Here is an 18,247-nt window from a genome sequence, read left to right on the forward strand (position 1 = left end):
ACCTTCTTGATACCTAAATAGGAACTTTGTACTGTACAACATATATAGACAGAAGCAATTATTTTAGTTGTTTCATTCATTCATTCATGTATTTAATTTATTGAATAATGAACATTTACTTTATCTCAAGCATTGAGAAGATAAAAAGAAATACATAAGAAATTGACTCAGATGCTTCCATAAATTACTAAAAATTATGTTGTGTTAAAAAAATTAAGTTTATAAATTACACTTATCACTTAGTAATATTAGCAACCAGTCCTTTCAGGGTTATACTAGGTCCAGGAAAAACTCTGGCCTAGGACCAATTTAAGTAAGTAGTGAGGTTTATGGGTAAAATATGTTGCTTTTCAACTCTTTCTTCCCTCAAATTTGCCATAGGGTAAAAAGGAGAAAAAGAAAGAAAAAGTTTCAATGAATCTAAAAGATGTCTGCAATCCTTAAACTAGATAAAGATTGAACTCAGATGGAAGAACGGTCAATGATTTGGTAGAATAGAAAAAGGAAAGCCTATGTGCCTAAGGAGTTTGAGTCCAGTGAAAAGTCAGCCTTTTTTGCCCCACACAACTCCCCAAAAGTTTTCGAATTGGAGGCATAAAGCCCCTCTGAAGGTGGAGGAGAAGGTAGAGGACAAACAAGGGATTATGTGAATGTTTGAAGCATGGTTAAACCCAGGTCTTCAGCTTTAATTTGGGGAAGACAGGTGAGAGCCCCTTCCACCTCTCTCTCTGCAGGAAACAGTATAGGGTCATAGAATCTGGAAAGTAGGCATAGGTGAGCAGGGGAGAAGCATGGAACTGAAAGCAAAGAAGGGAACTCTAAATCTATGGGGGAACAGTGAAAGCGTCAGCAACTTCTCCACTCAGTTACAAGAGTTTCATAACCCCCAGGAGGTATCAAGAAGATTCTTTTCAGATGAAATTGAACAAGTCCTGGAGGAAAGACTCACAGGATCTGAATTTGGGGAATTCTCCAATGAAAAAGCCAACAAAATGAAACCTAAAATTCATAAAACAAAGAGCTTGTATATCAATAGGGGCTCACTTGTAAATTAAATTAAAAATGTGTCTAACATGTAAATATGAACAAATGGGAAATAACCACCAAGAATTTGAGGAAAACATTTAACAAGAATGACAGACTAAAACTTTAAAAAAGGCCAAAAGAGGCAGATAAAATGTAAGGAACAGTAGAAAACTTTAAGAAATAGTAGTATATTCTCAGAGAGATAAGATATTGAGTCCTTATAACAAGAACATGTTAACAGTTAAAAAATGGTATAAGAAATAACTCTTAGAAATTAAAAATATGATAGCTGAAATTAAAAATTCATTAAAACAGTTGGAAATGTAGTTAAGAAATTTTCCCTGAAGGTAAACCAAAAACAAAGAGACATAAAATAAAGAAAATAGTTCTACATTAGTATGGGAGCTTCAACATGAGATTAGAAGTTACAGAAGGAGAGAAGAGAAAAAACAGTTGAAAGGCAATTATCAAAGAATTTATCCTAGAAATGAAGGACCTGAATTTCCAACCTGAAAACTTTCCTCACAATGAAAGAACAGACCTACCACAAAGCACATTACTGTGAAACTTCTGAATACCATGTAATCTCTCAAAGGCAATATTGGAAACAATAAGTTATTTGAGTCCAGAAATTGCTAGTAAACACAGAAGCAAGTCAAAGAGTAACCACCAGGATGGCGTTAAATCGAAGTCCCAGGACAACACTGTAATGGACTAAATGTTTGTGTCCCCTAATATTCATATGTTGAAACTCAACTTCATAATGTGAGGGGGTCAGGAGGTGGCATCTTTGGGAGGTGATAAGAATTAGATGAGGTCATGAGGATGGAGCCCTCATCAGTGAGATCAGAGGCCTTATAAAAGTCACCAGAGGCTTTGCTTCCCCTCTCTGCTCTCTGTGTAAGGATACTGTAAGGATAAGGATACTGTAAGTCCGCAATCTGCAACCTGGAAGAGTTTCCTCACCAGAATTCCACAGTGCTGGCACCCTAATCTCAGACTTCCAGCCTCTAGAACTGTAAGAAATAAATTTCTGTTGCTTATAAGCCACCCAGTTTATTGTATTTGTATAATAGTATCCCAAGCTAAGATAAGCACCTATGTATTAGTTCTAGAGAGCCACAAATACAGACTGGAGCATGAGGTTGGAGGGTTCCAGGAGGAATACTTCAGGATAAAAAAAATAACAGAAGAGGTAGATCTCCTGACAGTTTGGGCTCTGGAAAATTGCAATGAATGGCTTTTTTTGTTTTCTTTTACAAAGATGTTGGAAAATACTTCAAGACTTAGGAGAGGATTGAAGAAAACTAAGAAATGAAATAGTAAGGTCATTATTACAGAAAAATAAAGCTATACAAAAATGGAATTATGGTCATTATCTACCACTTGATTCAGCAATGAACTGTCACAATAATGAAACTGCAAATGCTTAACCATAACTTATCATATACTGAGAGAATGGGGAAAGGGAAGAGGAAGTAGGAATATAAGACCATTAAATCTTCATCACCACACATGGAAGTCAGTAGTTGCTGTCTAAAACTGATCACTTGAAAAATAGCAGTATCCGTATATTATTGGAAATGTGAATGGATATATAAGAAAGCAGGAGTGAAATATTTAAAGGAGTTACCTCAGAGTAGCAGAATGTGGGGGAAATTTGGGAATGGTCAAGGGCACAAGGTTTGTTGGTAACTTTGTCTTTTTACTACTTTTTGACACTTTTCACTTTGATAAAAATGGAAATTATTTTTGAAAATACATGAGAGAAAGACAAAGTCTCAGAACACTAAAAGATCAATGTATTCTTTTCTTCTATTCATTTGTCACCTATTATACAATATTCAGATACTGCCTTTCTGATATCATCATTCTGCTTGTGTGATTTCAGCCCTCTGTTTATAAATGAATTATGTCATATACTTGAGCAGAAACTTTTTCCCAAATTTGGATGGCATTAAGTTTTTCTCCTAAAGCAAAACGTAACTTTCCAACTCTTAAAATTTCCACAAGTAAAGAACTACTTATCAATCAATACACCAGAACATAACTCCATTAAAAAGTTTTAAAATCAAGATTTTTTTGAAGCCGCTTTAAACGGCTGGCTCCATTTTTCATTTGCAAATATTATGCATTCCATTTGTTAAACTAATATGAATTTTATCTTCCTGTTAAAGACACAAACAGAGTTTGCTATGACTTATATGAAACCAGTAGTTAGAGGTCTTGGATGGTTATTTATACCTCTTTTCCAAAGAGAGTTAGTTTTTAAAAAATCATTAAATGTAGGGTAAGGGTTAGAGGGGGTTGGCCTGTGACCAAGAGTTCCCAGAAACAAATATTCCATTTAAACACTTTGTGCTACATTTCTTTTTTACAAAGTCTAAATTTTCCCATTAGTAACATTAAAAACTAGTACTAGGAGTAGAATATCTTATATTTCCCCTTTTCTCTATTTACTTGCTATGTTCTCTTTTCCACAAATCAATATTTCATAGCTTCCTACAGTTCTCAGTCTTTTCCATCTTGCTTTTCCCCCTAAGGTTTCTCTAAAATCTCCTACCCCTGACAGACCTATTCTTTTTCTTGTCACTTTAGAAAAGAAGGACTCAAGTCAAGAGGAGTTTGAACTGTGCCTGACACTCAAAGTCACTGGAAAACAACTTAGCAGGCAACGTGCCCTTGACTTCAAGGCAAGTTTGAATCTTCAATATAAGAAAGAATCATGTAAAACAAGACCACAATTGATTAAAAAACAGTTTACATTTATATTTAGAAGAAAAATGCCTATAACAACAATAATTTTTTAAATTTGACTTTTTGTGTTGGACACCCATCCTCTATTTTCAGGAAATATTCTGTAGTCAGTATACATGCAAAGCAGTCTCATACAGTATCTGTCCTGAAATTGCTATACAATGAGAACTAATGTTTAAAATAATCCTTAAGAAATTAAAGGTCCAAAATAATTAAAATCAAAATTCAATTTTAATATCATTAAAGAATGGAAATTGGACTAAAACATTTGGGGAAGGATTTTACTTCATCTAAAGGCTTTCTTCTGGGACCTTAGCTAACATGAAACCATATTTAAGTCCATCTAAACACTTCTGTTAATATCCCTTGCTCTTCTGTCAATGTTTATATGTAATAAACTGCACCACCATTCAACCAGCAGATCAAGTCAGAAGCCTGGGAATCAGGTTAACGTCTTTCCCCTTCCAATAGACCTTCAGATCTGGCTAGCTGTACTTCTGAAATACCCATTAAGAAGAGCTGTCCCTATCACTATTGTATTAACCCCCCAGTACTCTGCCACAGAACCAGTGGCCTCACTACAATTCTCCCACCTTGTTTCTCCAGCTGAAAAACCATTATTAATTTGCTCTTTGGACAAATATTAACCCCTTAACATATATTTCAAGATCCTCCATGACTGATTCCACTACCCCATTGCATGTTTTGATATCTGTCTCAGCCTGCCTTCTCCTCTCTTTTCTCACACCAGGTGCACTGGAACCACAGTCTCTTGCTTACCTGCTTTCCTGCTTTCCTGCTTCCTCCAATGTTGACCCCTCTCTCTCAGCCTGCCCATCTCCTATTCACCCTTCAGATCTTAGTTTAAATGTAATTTCCTCAGTGAAGGCCTTCGTGATCTCTAACCTAAATTCATTAAATGCTGTAACCATCTTGTTCATGTGCTTAGGTTCTGGGTTCGCCTTCATTTGCATCTGCATGATAGGAGATGCCAATGGTTTTAGAAAAATAACAAAATTTAAAATGAGAAAATGCTATCCATTATTTAGGAAAACTCAGTTATCAATTTTGATTGTACATTTTGGGAAAACTGACAAAACACTAATGTGAGGTCTAAACTTTGCTGCGACTTCAATATTTTGTCAACTTAAAAAAATAATCATGCTGTGGCCTCAATTTTTTGTAGTACAAAAAGAAAATCACTACTTGAGTGGAATTCCTTACCTACACCTTTTGCTCAAATGAATTAATTGATTTCTGGTTAAATATATGTATGTAACAAAATTTAACATAGCTCTAAAACCTACTCAAAAGGCATGTCAAGTTTTTCACAATTGCATGTGACCAACAATATTAATGGGAGCAGAGATAAATAGAATTTGAGATATCCAAGGGGTACTCTTTGACCAAACATTTTTACATATTGCTTTTTTTCCTCGGGTGTATTACATATAGTATCTTAATAGAACCTTATTTCATTCTCAAAACAACTCCAAGTCATAGACAAAAGGGATATCATCATCCCCTTTGTATAGACGCAGTTTACATGGCTCACCCAAAGCTACCACCTGTTAAGTTATTGACCAGAGTTAGAATCCAGGACTTTTTATTGCAAATACAGAACTCTTTGTTCCATACTTGTTATGCTTATGTGCCATAATCTTAAAAAGTCAAGGTGTTAATTTCTTTAGGATTACAGTGCTCTCTCCAGCTATTCTTATTTTAAAATGCAAAAATCTTATGAAGATTACATATTAAAATACACTTATGTGGGAAGAGGCAAAGGGGGAGGATCAGGATAGGGGTATGGGATTAAGTTATACAAAGTACTATGTATAAGATAGATAAGCAACAAGGATATATTGTACAGCACAGGGAAATATAGCCATTTTTGTAATAATTCTAAAGGGAGTATAATGTATAAAAATATTGAATCACTATGCTGTACACCTGAAACTAATATAATATTGTAAAACAACTATATTTCAATAGAATCCTTTTAAACCCACACTTATGTGTGAATTAATTTGTCATATTATTTTCCCTTAAGTCAGAAGGACTCCAAGCTAATAGGAGGATTTATGACCAATGAGGGATGGCTGAAAAAAAAAAAAAAGAAAAAAGGCTCTCACAAAAATAGGAGTAAGGGACACATAAAGAAACTTTATGTGTCTTACCTCTTTTTTGACCACCTCCATACAAGAAAGCTTCTTTCTAGTCAATTAATTTTCTATTCTAAAAAGTAGCTCTTTTCTGATCCTGTTTAACTGGCAGTGATAAAAATAAATATTTTAATCTGTCTGTACCTGACAATTACAGCATTTTACATTTGGATAACACCACACAATTTAAAATATTTGCTTACATACATTACTGAATTTGAGTCTTCATGATTTGCTTATTTATAGATGAGAATCTGACTCTCAGTGGGCTTAATGGGCAAGTTAGGGACAGAGTCCCATTCTTTAGACTAAAGCTTTTCTCTTTCCCAAACCCCACAATCATGTTCATAAAGCATCATTCTCAGGGGATACTTACATTTCATCACACCTTGAATTTCATAAACAGGCTTGAGAATCACAGCACCATAAAAACCTTTAGGGAATGGATTTGTTAAGTCCCACTTATTTGAAAAGTCTGTAAGTTTCACAGTTCGTGTTCTGTTCTTGGGGATCTTCCATTGGACAATTTCCTTTAGGGTATAAATATGTTCATCATCACATTCATAGAACTCTCCTTCTTGTGACAAAGGCAAAGTAAATGAGTGATTTTGATGATTCCTTAGCACACCACAGTTCACCATTATTTCTCCATTGATCTCTTCGACTGAGCTGAGCATGATTTGCTCACCTTGCTTTATGATGAGATTCTCTAGTTTTATACCCTTCTGATGATAGAAGCAAGGATGCCCCAGTCTACTTGGTCCAATACGGATGGCTCTTGTAATTTCTTCCATAGTGAGGTATGGAGTTTTATCAGCCACAATCTTAAAAAGACCTGAGAACAGAATTCTATGAATTAGAAAGTTCTCATAAGAAAATCACAGCGAGAGAGTTATAAAACAAGTAAAACGTAGCATTTAAAAGTAATGTACCTTTTTCAAGATTAGAGATATTTGTTTTAATCTTGAATTCTTCTAGGTAAAATCTTAATGTATTTTCTGTAGGTTACTGGATTGTCAGATCCAGACAGGCCACATAGATGGAAAGGGGGAAATAGCGTGAGATAGAAAAGGCCCACTTCTTGGAAATGCAATCTGCATGAGATACTGGCTATCTCCCAACCACATGTGTGATCTTGAGCAGGGCATTTAATCTCTCAAGATCGCATTTTTAACTTTTAAAATGAAAGGATTGGATCAATATTTACATATATATTCTCTGGAAACATCAAAATTAAAAGATATTCCAGAAGGAAACTGTTTCATGGTCAAATTAACGATTACAAAGATATTACCTGGAACTAGCCCATGGTGATGGTTGTAACGCATTGTGAATGTACGTAATGACACTAAATTGTACACTTTAAAATGGTAAATTTGATGTTATATGCATTTTACCACAATAAAAAAATATCTACATATTTCCAAGTAATTTAAGATTTCTCAGAAACTTTAGATGCACTGTGACTCACAAGAGGGGAATATAACATGCAAAATTTCCCAAATTTCTTTCATTCTAAAACTCTTGGGGAAACATTCATAAATAAATTACAAAATAGTATGTCACGATATATTAGTGATCCACATAACTCTCCTTGAGAAATGCCAGGTTAGGTAGTTGTTCTGGATTGAATACTCTTGATTATATATCTTTCATTCTTCTCATTATTTTTCTAATTTTGCCATGGTTTCACTATTTCAAGTTTTTTCCTCTAATACTATTGGGATAGTCACTGACACAATGAATTTTTGTTCTTTAAGACACAGCTTTTTATGCTTGCATGTTTAAGTTTCATTCTCCTCTTTGAATTATTTTGCTTTTATTTTATAAGCACATGTGTTTTGTAGCACTTTCAGAAATTTATTTATTGAATACATTTTAATAAATTCCAGAGAAAATAAGAACAAAGGAAAAATTAGGTAATTGCTTTGTTAACCTCAAAGTAAATTAAGACAATTATTATATAATAGCATACACTAAGAAGGCACTGTATAAAGAATTCTACTAGAATGATATAGCTTGTAAAAGTTATTTATTCATTTAGTCAAAAATACAGTCCAATTAAATTTATCTATGTATCAAATTATTATTAACCAGGTTACAATGTCTTTTATGTGTATTTTGGGTTATAGTACAAAGATTTATGATGTTATTTTTTAGTCGATCTTTGCTCAAATGAAAAAAAATACAGGATTTTGGTTACTTTTAAATATAAATGTCCTGAAAAAGTGGGTGATACAATCCTGGCAAAGGCTGAGGAAGGTAGCATGTGCAATCTGTCCTGAAAACCTTTATAAATCGAATAGTGTTCATTCCCTGCATAGTGTGCTTGAAGACAGTAAGGCAAAGAAACATTTACTTTGAAGGAACTTCTTCTTTTATTATGTCTTGTATCAGGGAAAATCCAATAAAATAGTACTTTCGAATTCTCCACAGTAACTGAATTTGTGTGTGTGTGTGCTCGTGCCCGTGTGCAAGTGCATGCACATGTTTAATCTCATTTGTTTCCATGTGAAGATTTATTTCTAAGAGTCCACAGTCATCATCAGGGTATAAAAAATTCAGCAGTTTTTGTGAAATAAGTTTAAATAATAGCTACCTAGAATCTCATAAGCGTAGAGAAACATGGTTTCATTTCTATCCTCGCTATATTGATGACATAAGTCACAGAAGAATTAAGTCAGCATCTTCTTTCCTGGGGAATTGGGTTCACCTAAGGTAATAACAGACCCAAAATGTTATGAAGTAGAAAAAGCCTGAAACCCTAAGGGCCACTATTATTTCAAGTTAATCACACACTTCAGAGCTGTCTTGTTGGATGTCTCTATTGCAAGAAAAATCTATCTAAGAAATCTGTGTGTTTTCCCTTAGGAGATGATTAAGGACACAGTTTAGCATGCTAAGTGGCAGAGTACAGGAAAAATATTTTATTAACATTTCTTTATATGTTATTGCAGCCAGTCCAAAGAGTCCCTTCTTACAAACAGCCACTCGATACCATATAAACTAGGGCAAGTATATACAGCTATATATGTATATATACATATATATGTGAATGATGTCATATTGGAACTTTAATTTCAGAATAAACTATAGCACCATAGATATGATCAGCTTTAAATTCAACCAATTTTTTCTCCATCTTTTTCTCAGAGTGTTATAATAGTTTTATACAAGAGAAAATATAATTTATTTTTTCAAAACACAAAACAAAACATATTTCAGGAGCTGAGTGATCATTAGAGAGATAATAAAATAAGCCAATATGTAATCCTCACAATGTAAGTTAAAAAGCAGAAAGAAAATAGATTTCTATTTCCAAATTTATTGTCACCTATTAAAATGGATATTAGTGTTATTTTTACCTAGGAGAAATTGTTCATAAGGAGTACGTTACTTGAGAAACAAAAATTATAAGGAAATGCAATTAGTTGATCTGTTGAAAAATAGTCAATAAGTAAATTTAATCTTTAAGATCTTGTCCCTGAATCTCAGGCTTTTGGGGAGTTTATATTTTTATCCAATTCTTAATGATCTGCAATCATTATTATTAATAGTAAGAGTAACAATTGAAATTTGCTTAAAACGTTACAAGCTTGAATAATTTTCTTCATATGCATCATTTATATTCTTTCAAGAACAGTAAAACAAATATTATTATTGGGGGATATAAAAACGGTCATGATTTTCATAGTCGTGGCTATGGAATCTCAAGCCAGACCTTTTAAATCCAAGTCTCATAATCTTACCTCCACATCAGGCCACCTCCCTGTCACACAAATGACTTACAAGGACATTTCCTATGAGAACATGTTTATTCCAGTTCACAAGATATGTATGTGGGTCTCACAGGTTGGCCCTCCCTTTGCATTGGTCAGCCTTTCCAGACCCTCCAGTATGAGAAGAGCAAAAATAACTTCCTGGTTCAGAGTGAAGAATTTACACTCATCAGATTTTTTTCTACATTTTTCTCTATCTCATCAATTCTAACACAAATAGGGAGTAATTTAAAAAATTAAAATTTCCCCCTGTGTATCACAATACTATTTATATACATAAGATCATTGTGTATGATGTTATGTGTGAAAAGAGTTCACAGTCTTTTCTCTTTGTCTAATCTCTAGCTTGCTTTCACAGTTCCAAGCAAATATATTCCCTCTATCTCTGAGATAAGGAATCTTAGAGTGAACTTTATGTACTAATTCTCATCTTCCTCTCATATTATCAAAATTAGGATTATTAAAATATTAGCAGCTTAGAATGTGCTGGAAATTTACATGTCTGATAGAATTCAATTTTCCAAATTACAATATGAGGTAGCTAGAAATAAAAAACAAACACTTCACAAATAACCACAGGAAAGTTTGAAGAGATACCATAAATTCTCTATCATCACACAGCTCATAAGATACAAGTAGGATTTTGTGTCTCTAAAGCTCAAGGGCTTAATCACATGGTTACATATTTAAGCCTTTCATTATTATTGTAAATCGTAAATTGTTTGTCCAGCCTTTCACCCTCCTTTTGGGTGCAGAAATTCTTAGAACTTTTTAAAACGAGCAACATAAGAAAGTGAACTTCACTGATATTTGACATTGATTGGCACTAGCCTCATCTCCTCATCAGATGGCCACGTGCCTGGAGGTACAGGCATGTGGGAGGCCTGGGAACTGCACAAGCTGAAGGAGTTGACAGTGCTGTCCACAAGATCATGTTCTTTGAGTGTGTTCCAGACCACCTGGCCATATGTAAGTGGGTTTCCAGAATACATTATCACAGTTTTTAAATAAAGTAAATCTCACAAAATGGATAAATGGCTTCACACATTTCTTGCAAAGAAATCATGTATTGAAAATAAAACTAATATAAACACAAGTGAACAAAAACAAGGATGAAGTCGACATTTCTACTCTCACTCAATCTCTTCTTTAGATATATTATGAAATAAAACAATGACACTCTCGTCTAATAAAATATGAAGAGTGGCTGAAACTTCTTTAACACTTTAAAGTTATCAACATGTGGATTCACATCCACTATCATCATAAAGAAATTTGCCTTTGAGATACAGATGAACAACACATCAAATACACATGCATATATATGCATAGCTGCCATAATTTTAAATAAATACATAAATATTTGAGATACTGCTCAAAAATTTCTAATGGACTGAGCTACGTGAAGGAGAAGATTTAGAGACAAATCAGACTGCTACATATTTTTGATCATGTGTCTTGTCTCTCTGCCAATAAAGCAAAGTGTGTTTCACTTATTTTTGTGAGTGTATGCTTCTGCCTCTTTAAAATGGCACTTTGTCCTGCAATCAAGTTCCTAAGCATCCTTGTTATTTTATACTTGCCTGTATAGGTTTCTCATTCCACATTTTCCTATTATTTTGTTACATTTCCAAGACAATTCTTAGGTCAGCACATCCTACAAAAACTATCTTCTTCAAGACTACCCCAAATCTGGTATTTTGACTAGAATCTTAGCTCAAGCATCTCTATTTAACTTCAGATTAAAACGAGATGCATGAAATACCCTATCAAAGCAAAAAACTCAAAATTCTTGAGCAAAGTAATGAAACATATAATAATAATAATGTCCAAACTGTGAGAAAATTCTCCAGATTTCTGAGATTATTGAAAATCATCAACTAATGAGTGATTCAAACAATCTTGACAGAAGTCTCCAAGAGCAGAAACAAGGAATGTGAGGAAAGTCAAATTCATAAGAAAATTTTATGTAGTAATTTAATGGAGTATTTAGCAGGGGGAGAAGACATATCTAAGACGGTAACCAAGTTTGTTAAGTGTTAGATGCTAAGTGTGGCTGTAGAATTCCTACGTGTGAATGTCTTTACATGTATAATGAAATCAGAATGATCTATAATAGCTATTAACAATTTTTAATAGTTCTTTTACCTGGCGATAAAAAGAATAAATCGTAAAATCTTTTGATTCATTTTTACCTCGATGGTTCAACCACTGCATGAAAAAAACCTTTATTTTCCCAGTAAAGGCTTGAAAGGAGTGATATGCAATATCTAATACATTTGAGATATTTAACAAATAATTTACATTAATAATGTTAGACTTTGAAATCAAATGATATAATTTGATATCAATGCATAAATCTCTGTTATAATCATGGCTTTACTATTAAAAGTGCCATACATCCTTGTTCATGTTAAACCTTTCTCTCTCCTAAGCAGTGAGAATGAGTAATAGACCTAGGATGAGGCGAGAAGATGTCAGAAATTCTTCTTCTCATAAACCTTGGCAAGAGCACAGTTCTCTGGACTCTTACAGTTCTCCAGAGCACTGCCCCTTTTGTTAGGAGAAGACACATAGAGGTTTCAGGACTGGAAAGAACGCCCACAGACATTAGGTCTCCCAAATCTCTCACGAGGCTTTATTAGGAGACCGTCAAAATATCACACATTTACTACTCCTGGCTTGTGCTGACTTTAGGCAATAGAATTTTCAGGCCCAGCAACACACTACTATCCCAATAGGAAAGTGAAGTGGTTAAAAGTATGAATTTTTGATTCAAACAACCTGGGTTTAAGTTTGGCCTTAGTCCTTTCCCCACTGTGTAAACTTGAGAACTTAAACTCTCAGGGTTATAATTTCCTTTTCTATAAAATGGAGAAGATTGTTTCACCTACCTCATAAAGTCATTGTGATGATTAAATGAGTCAATACATGTAACATGCTTAGATAGCACTTGACACAGAGCAAGCACTGAAAAAGCAAAATACAAGAAATAATAGCTATTCTTTCATACCATTTTCTTTCACTCTGGAATTCTAAGCCATTGTAGGATGGTTATAACATCAGAGAGATGAATACTTACAGGGCCAAAGAGGCTCCAGTTTGGATCAAATTAGATGAGACAAAATATGTAGAATCCACAGTTCAGTATCTGACACAGGCTGAGCAAAAAATGTTCCCAGCTACCATTACAGATTTTGCCAGAGTGTTTGATTATGGAAAAGAGCCTCAGGTGACCTCTTTAGGTGCACTGCCTTTGGGGAAATATTTCCAGGTGGCTTTGAGGAATTTGTCTGACTTCAGGCTTTGATAAATTGCTTAGAATTTAACCACCAAAATTTTATGCTCATAATAAGCAGATTATAGGGAGATGTAACCACATTTTAAATGCAAATATTGTGCTGGTTGTAGTTATTCACAAGGTATACATTATACACAGTTGCTGAAGTTCCCTTGGACAAAAGAAGAAGCAAAATGCCAAGGCATTTTTGAAAATGTGTTTTATTCATGGCTCTGAAGGGTAGTTGAAGCCAACTGAGGGAGGAGTATACCCTCCCTCTATTTTAATGATCTTAATTTTGCTAATGGAATGTTAGTGGAAAGAGTTTGGGAGCCATGTGGTGCTGATTGCGTTGTTCAGTATTGATGTTGCTTGCAAATTAAATGTACCTAAGTAGCCACCTGTTTATGCTTATGATTATATAAAACCCCATATGTTTCCCTCTCTACACATGGGAGGTAAATATTGAAAAAATTATTCTGGTGTGAAGGGTGAAAACAGCAGCAATTCTTCTATAACTGTCAACATATGCTGTGGTGTTTCCTTTAATGTTGTGCTTTGTCTGACATATTTGCTGATTTTTACCATGCAGTGTTCAAAAAAATCTGTTACCATGGTTATGCAAAACAATTAAAAATCAGTTTACATTAAATTCAAATTAGGAAGAGAGGTAATTTTCCAATGTAACCGTAAGTTTTAAATGGATTTCAGAGCTTAAGATTTAAATAGATTTTGATTTGCACAATAAAGAAAACCAAACTTTTTTTTTCCTAAATTCGCCAGCATATATAAAGGAACATTTTCTTCCTAAGCACATCCTTTTGATCCCATATTACTAGGCAACCAAAAAACTAACTCGAGTAACATAAATTTGAAAATCCCACCTGAAACTGGCAATAACTCTTCAAATGGCAAGCCCACTATCATTTCCACTGGATTGGGTCTGGAAAACAGTTTGCTGGACCTCATACAGAAGATCTGACTGGGTATTTAGTCAGCAAGAGCTCAAGAGCAGTTTTTGAGATGTCTTGTTAGAGCATTGGGAGATCTGGCGCAGGTAACGCCTTTGGAACTAGTTCAGACTATTCAGAAATATGCCCCGACTATAGCTTGCAGGAAAGATCAGAGAGACTGGACTTGCTGTTGTTGATCACTTTAGACACTACAGATAAACAAATTGGAGCTTCATATGATTAATATCTGATCAAGAGGGATTTAAATGTCAACTGTCTAGCAGCCTAGACGTGACAGTCTCTAACTTCCCAATAAAGTACCACAAAAAGACACAGAATATGTTAGAAAAAGACGAAAATTTACCCCATCATCAAAAACTAAGCATAACAGATCAGCTGTCCCCAAAGTCCAGAAGAACTTATTTTCATAATAAGGAAGATAGAGCTGAAATGAGAACATTAGAGGCCTAACCATGCTGGGTCTCATGAAACAAAGAAACCTCTCTAAAGTTTTTTAAAGATATTTAACAATCACTGAGTACCCTCTACAGCCCAAAGTTTGTAGTAAGCACTTAACAATTACCTCTTTTCATTTATTTAAATTCATGTCGCTAAAAAAAAAAAAAAACCTGAGACAGAGACACTAAAAACCCTTAAACTGTATACTTAAAACAGCTGAATGTTATGTTATGTAAATTATAGCTCAATAAAGCTGTTAATTTAAAAAGTGGGAGTGAGGAAGGATGGACAGTTAAGTAATAGCTTGAAAAAAGCAGGTAGATGGGCCCTGTCATTAGTTCCTTGTGGGATGTAAATTGGCAAAATCTTTATTGAATGTGATTTGGTAATATGCATCAAAAGCTTTAAAAACATTTTTACTTTTGAAGTCATAATTTTATGTATATGAAATTATCATAATAATCAGAAATGCAGGCAAAACTTCAGTTAAAAGGCTGTTCATTATAGCATAAATTGCACAAATGACCATGTTTGGAATGGATTTATTAATTATGGTATAAGCATATGATGGACTATTATACAGAAAATAAAAATTATGTTTTGAAGAATATTTAATGACATAGGCAAGTCCTCAGAAATAGGCTTACTTCTCATTATATTAAAACATGTCTGTATGTGTGTAGGTGTACTACTGGAAAACAATAGAAGGAAACTAAATATTAATGCTAAATAGCTCTGGTGATGAGATTATAGGGAGCTATGCTCTCACCCCTGCATTTTCTTCCCTTTTCTAATTTTCTACAAGATAGATGTGGCATTGGTAAATTTGGGAAAAATCAATACATTTTATAACTTCAAAAAGTTGTGTTCCTTATGTCCATGCAAAAATCTACACATGGACGTTTATAGCAGCTTTATAGTTGCCAAAACTTAGAAGCAACTAAGACGTCGTTCAGTAGGTGAATGGATAAATAAACTGTGGTACATCCAGACAATGGAATATTATTCAGCACTAAAGAGAAATGAGCTAGAAAGCCATGAAAAGACATAGGGGAACTGTAAATGCATATTACTAAGCAAAAGAAGCCAATCTGAAAAGACTACATAGTCTATGATTCCAACTGTATGACATTTTGCAAAAGGCAAAACTACAGAAACAGTAAAAAGATCAGTGGTTGCCAGGGGTTGTGAGGGAGAGAGGATGAACAGACCGAACACATAGGATTGTTAGGGCAGTGAAAATACTCTGTATGATGCCATAATGGTGGATACATGTCATTTGTCTAAACCCATAGAACATACAACAACAAGAGTAAACTACAATGTAAACCAAGAATTTGAATGATTATGAGGTGTCAAGGTAAATTTGTCAGTTGTAACAAGAGTACCACTCTGGTAGGGGATGTTAACAATGGAGGAGACTGTGCATATGTAGAGGTATGGGAAATCTCTGTACTTTATGCCAATTTTGTTGTGAAAACCTAAAATTGCTCTAAAAAATAAAGTCTACTGAAAAAAATCTTTTGTTCCAATGACAGAACTTCTAAATCTCTGATACGTAATTATGTATAAATACAGTAATGTGTTTTGCCAATGTCCACTTCAGGAAATGAAGACCGAGTAGACAATTTGTTTGGACAGTCTGGTTCCTCTCATGAGAGTTCCTCCATGGTGATACTGTTGAGGCAACATCATAAAGAGCTTTGAAGGAATTGTGCATGAAAGATAAGGAGATGGTAAGAGCAAAAAGTGATGAGATAGATTTTTAGAAGATGTGCACAAAATATTAATAGGATGAGAACTTATAGAACAGTGCCAGTTGTAGAAAAGCCTATTTTAAAATGATATTTCTGACAGAATTCTGTTCCGATTCTCAAATGTACATAGGTGGGTGAAAAGAACATTTTGACCTATAACTGCAGTCCATTTGTGTTCCAGATAATATATATTTTAGTTATCAAAAGACCAAAGACTTAGAAAAAAAATCTGATCATGTACTGAAGAGAAGAAAACATAGGCCAATAAAAAATGGAACTAAAAATTAGTGTAAAATCTGAAATTTTTGTGCATTTAGATTACTCCACATTTTCTTTCATCGTATATGCAGAATACCCCTTTTTGTCTAGGAAAATATTTTGTATAATAAGCATAGATGAATCTATTTTGCTTAAGTGAGCACAGTGGGGAAGAGATGCCTTAAGAGAGGTTGACCGAGAAAACTTGGAAGAATGGTCCATGATTCCTTGAATAGAAAATTGTCCAAAAAGCAGGGAGCCCTATTTAGGGCTTTTCTGAATCATGTGTCATCATAACAACCAGATGGAAAAATAAGAACAAATTCTGCCCTGTAGCTTACTTCTTTTAACATAAGTCATTTAAAAAACAGAAGACAAAAAGTTATTTACTATAAAGCTATCAAATATATTTTAAGTATTTTTACATAATTTTCCTATCAGGTCCCTTTATAAACTGATATTATAGTCAAAAAATAGCTACAATCACAAAATGGCTAAATGTGAAAGATTTAGTCATTTCAACGGTACATGAAATATAATAAATCACCACTGAATAGAATATTACATGTTTTCGATTGATTAAGTACATAGTTTCCCAAATGAAACAATGAGAAAATTCGTTCTGAATTTTAAGTGAATTATTATTAAATATATTTAATGTATGAATGTACATACATTATGTATGTATTAGGTGTTTTGGTATCCATGCATAAAGGAGCAAGTTTTATAAATTTTAATCATTTAAACTTAATCAATTTCTTGAAGAAATAATTATATTATTAATCCAATTTTGTCATTGGTTATTCTTACTACTTTCCTATATTTTTCACATTTATAATTAAAATGATTTTGGAAACAGTCTTACTGCTAAGGGATATAGATACGTTGGGAGATAATCCTCCACAGCATTTCTACATGCCTCAGAAACTGGAGGTAAAATATTTGTTTCCTGACCAGTATGGCAATGATAGGGAGTATCTCCTTCCTGAGAGGCATTTTAGGATACCAAAGTCTCCCTCCTCTCCTCCAAAGAGATTTTCTTACATCCCAAGGTAATAAAGACATGTTTTCTTCAAGGGCAAAGAATGGCAGATTGGCCATCAGCCTCTTATACTTTGGGGATTTCCTAAACTCAGTGTTCCTCCACTGTGCGTTGGGCACCCACCTGGCCTGTTCTATCTCACCCGTGGGAGATGGGGCTCAAGGGGAACCATTAAAGCACGATGCTCATGCTGTCTGCTGTACCATGAGGAATCAACTACTACATTCATATGGGCTTATTGTTTCATTACTAATCTAATTTATGAAGTGTGGCAAGTCGGCCTGGCAGCTGCAAGGCTACTTAAAGATGGCTTGACCTCTTGACAGATGAAGTCCATTTTTCCATTTATCTGGTAGAAATTAATTTATGTAGGAAGCAATGCCTAAAGTTTGTCTTTAAAGCATGACTCAAATCCATTAAACATATGAAGGCAATTTTATAGTTAATAAATTTTCTAACATTCATTTAAAAATTCCTATGTCATGTTATTTAGAAGTAGCATTAATTTAGATTTTTTAACGTTACAATGCTTACTGCATATAACAGGAAAGTTAGAAAGGATGTCACATATCCAGGGGATTTGTGGATCCCCATTATAACACTGATGTTGGTTGACAAAAAGACCATCTCACTCTTTTCTATGATTAAGCAAGAAGTGCTTCAGAGCACAGACTCTGGAACAGTTTAGATCTGTATTGGTGCTCTCCAATACAGTACCACAGTTGGAGCACTGTATTGAGCATTTGAAATTTGGCCACTTGAAATTTGCATGGC

General features: G+C 34.1%; 1 protein-coding gene across 1 annotated transcript in view; it reads right to left on the reverse strand.

Moving 5' to 3' along the window:
- The window catches only part of THEMIS (thymocyte selection associated), a gene marked incomplete at its 3' end in the record, with an annotated part of 158,230 nt that overhangs the window by 94,601 nt on the left and 45,382 nt on the right, over positions 1–18,247 (reverse strand). The window contains exon 3 of the mRNA XM_082669146.1: positions 6,322–6,780. Coding sequence (XP_082525272.1) covers positions 6,322–6,780 — 459 coding nt within the window. The remainder of the gene's footprint in view (positions 1–6,321; positions 6,781–18,247) is intronic.

This window comes from Grampus griseus (genome assembly GCF_964374135.1).
Source record: "Grampus griseus genome assembly, chromosome: 13".
Classification (NCBI taxonomy): Eukaryota; Metazoa; Chordata; class Mammalia; order Artiodactyla; family Delphinidae; genus Grampus; species Grampus griseus.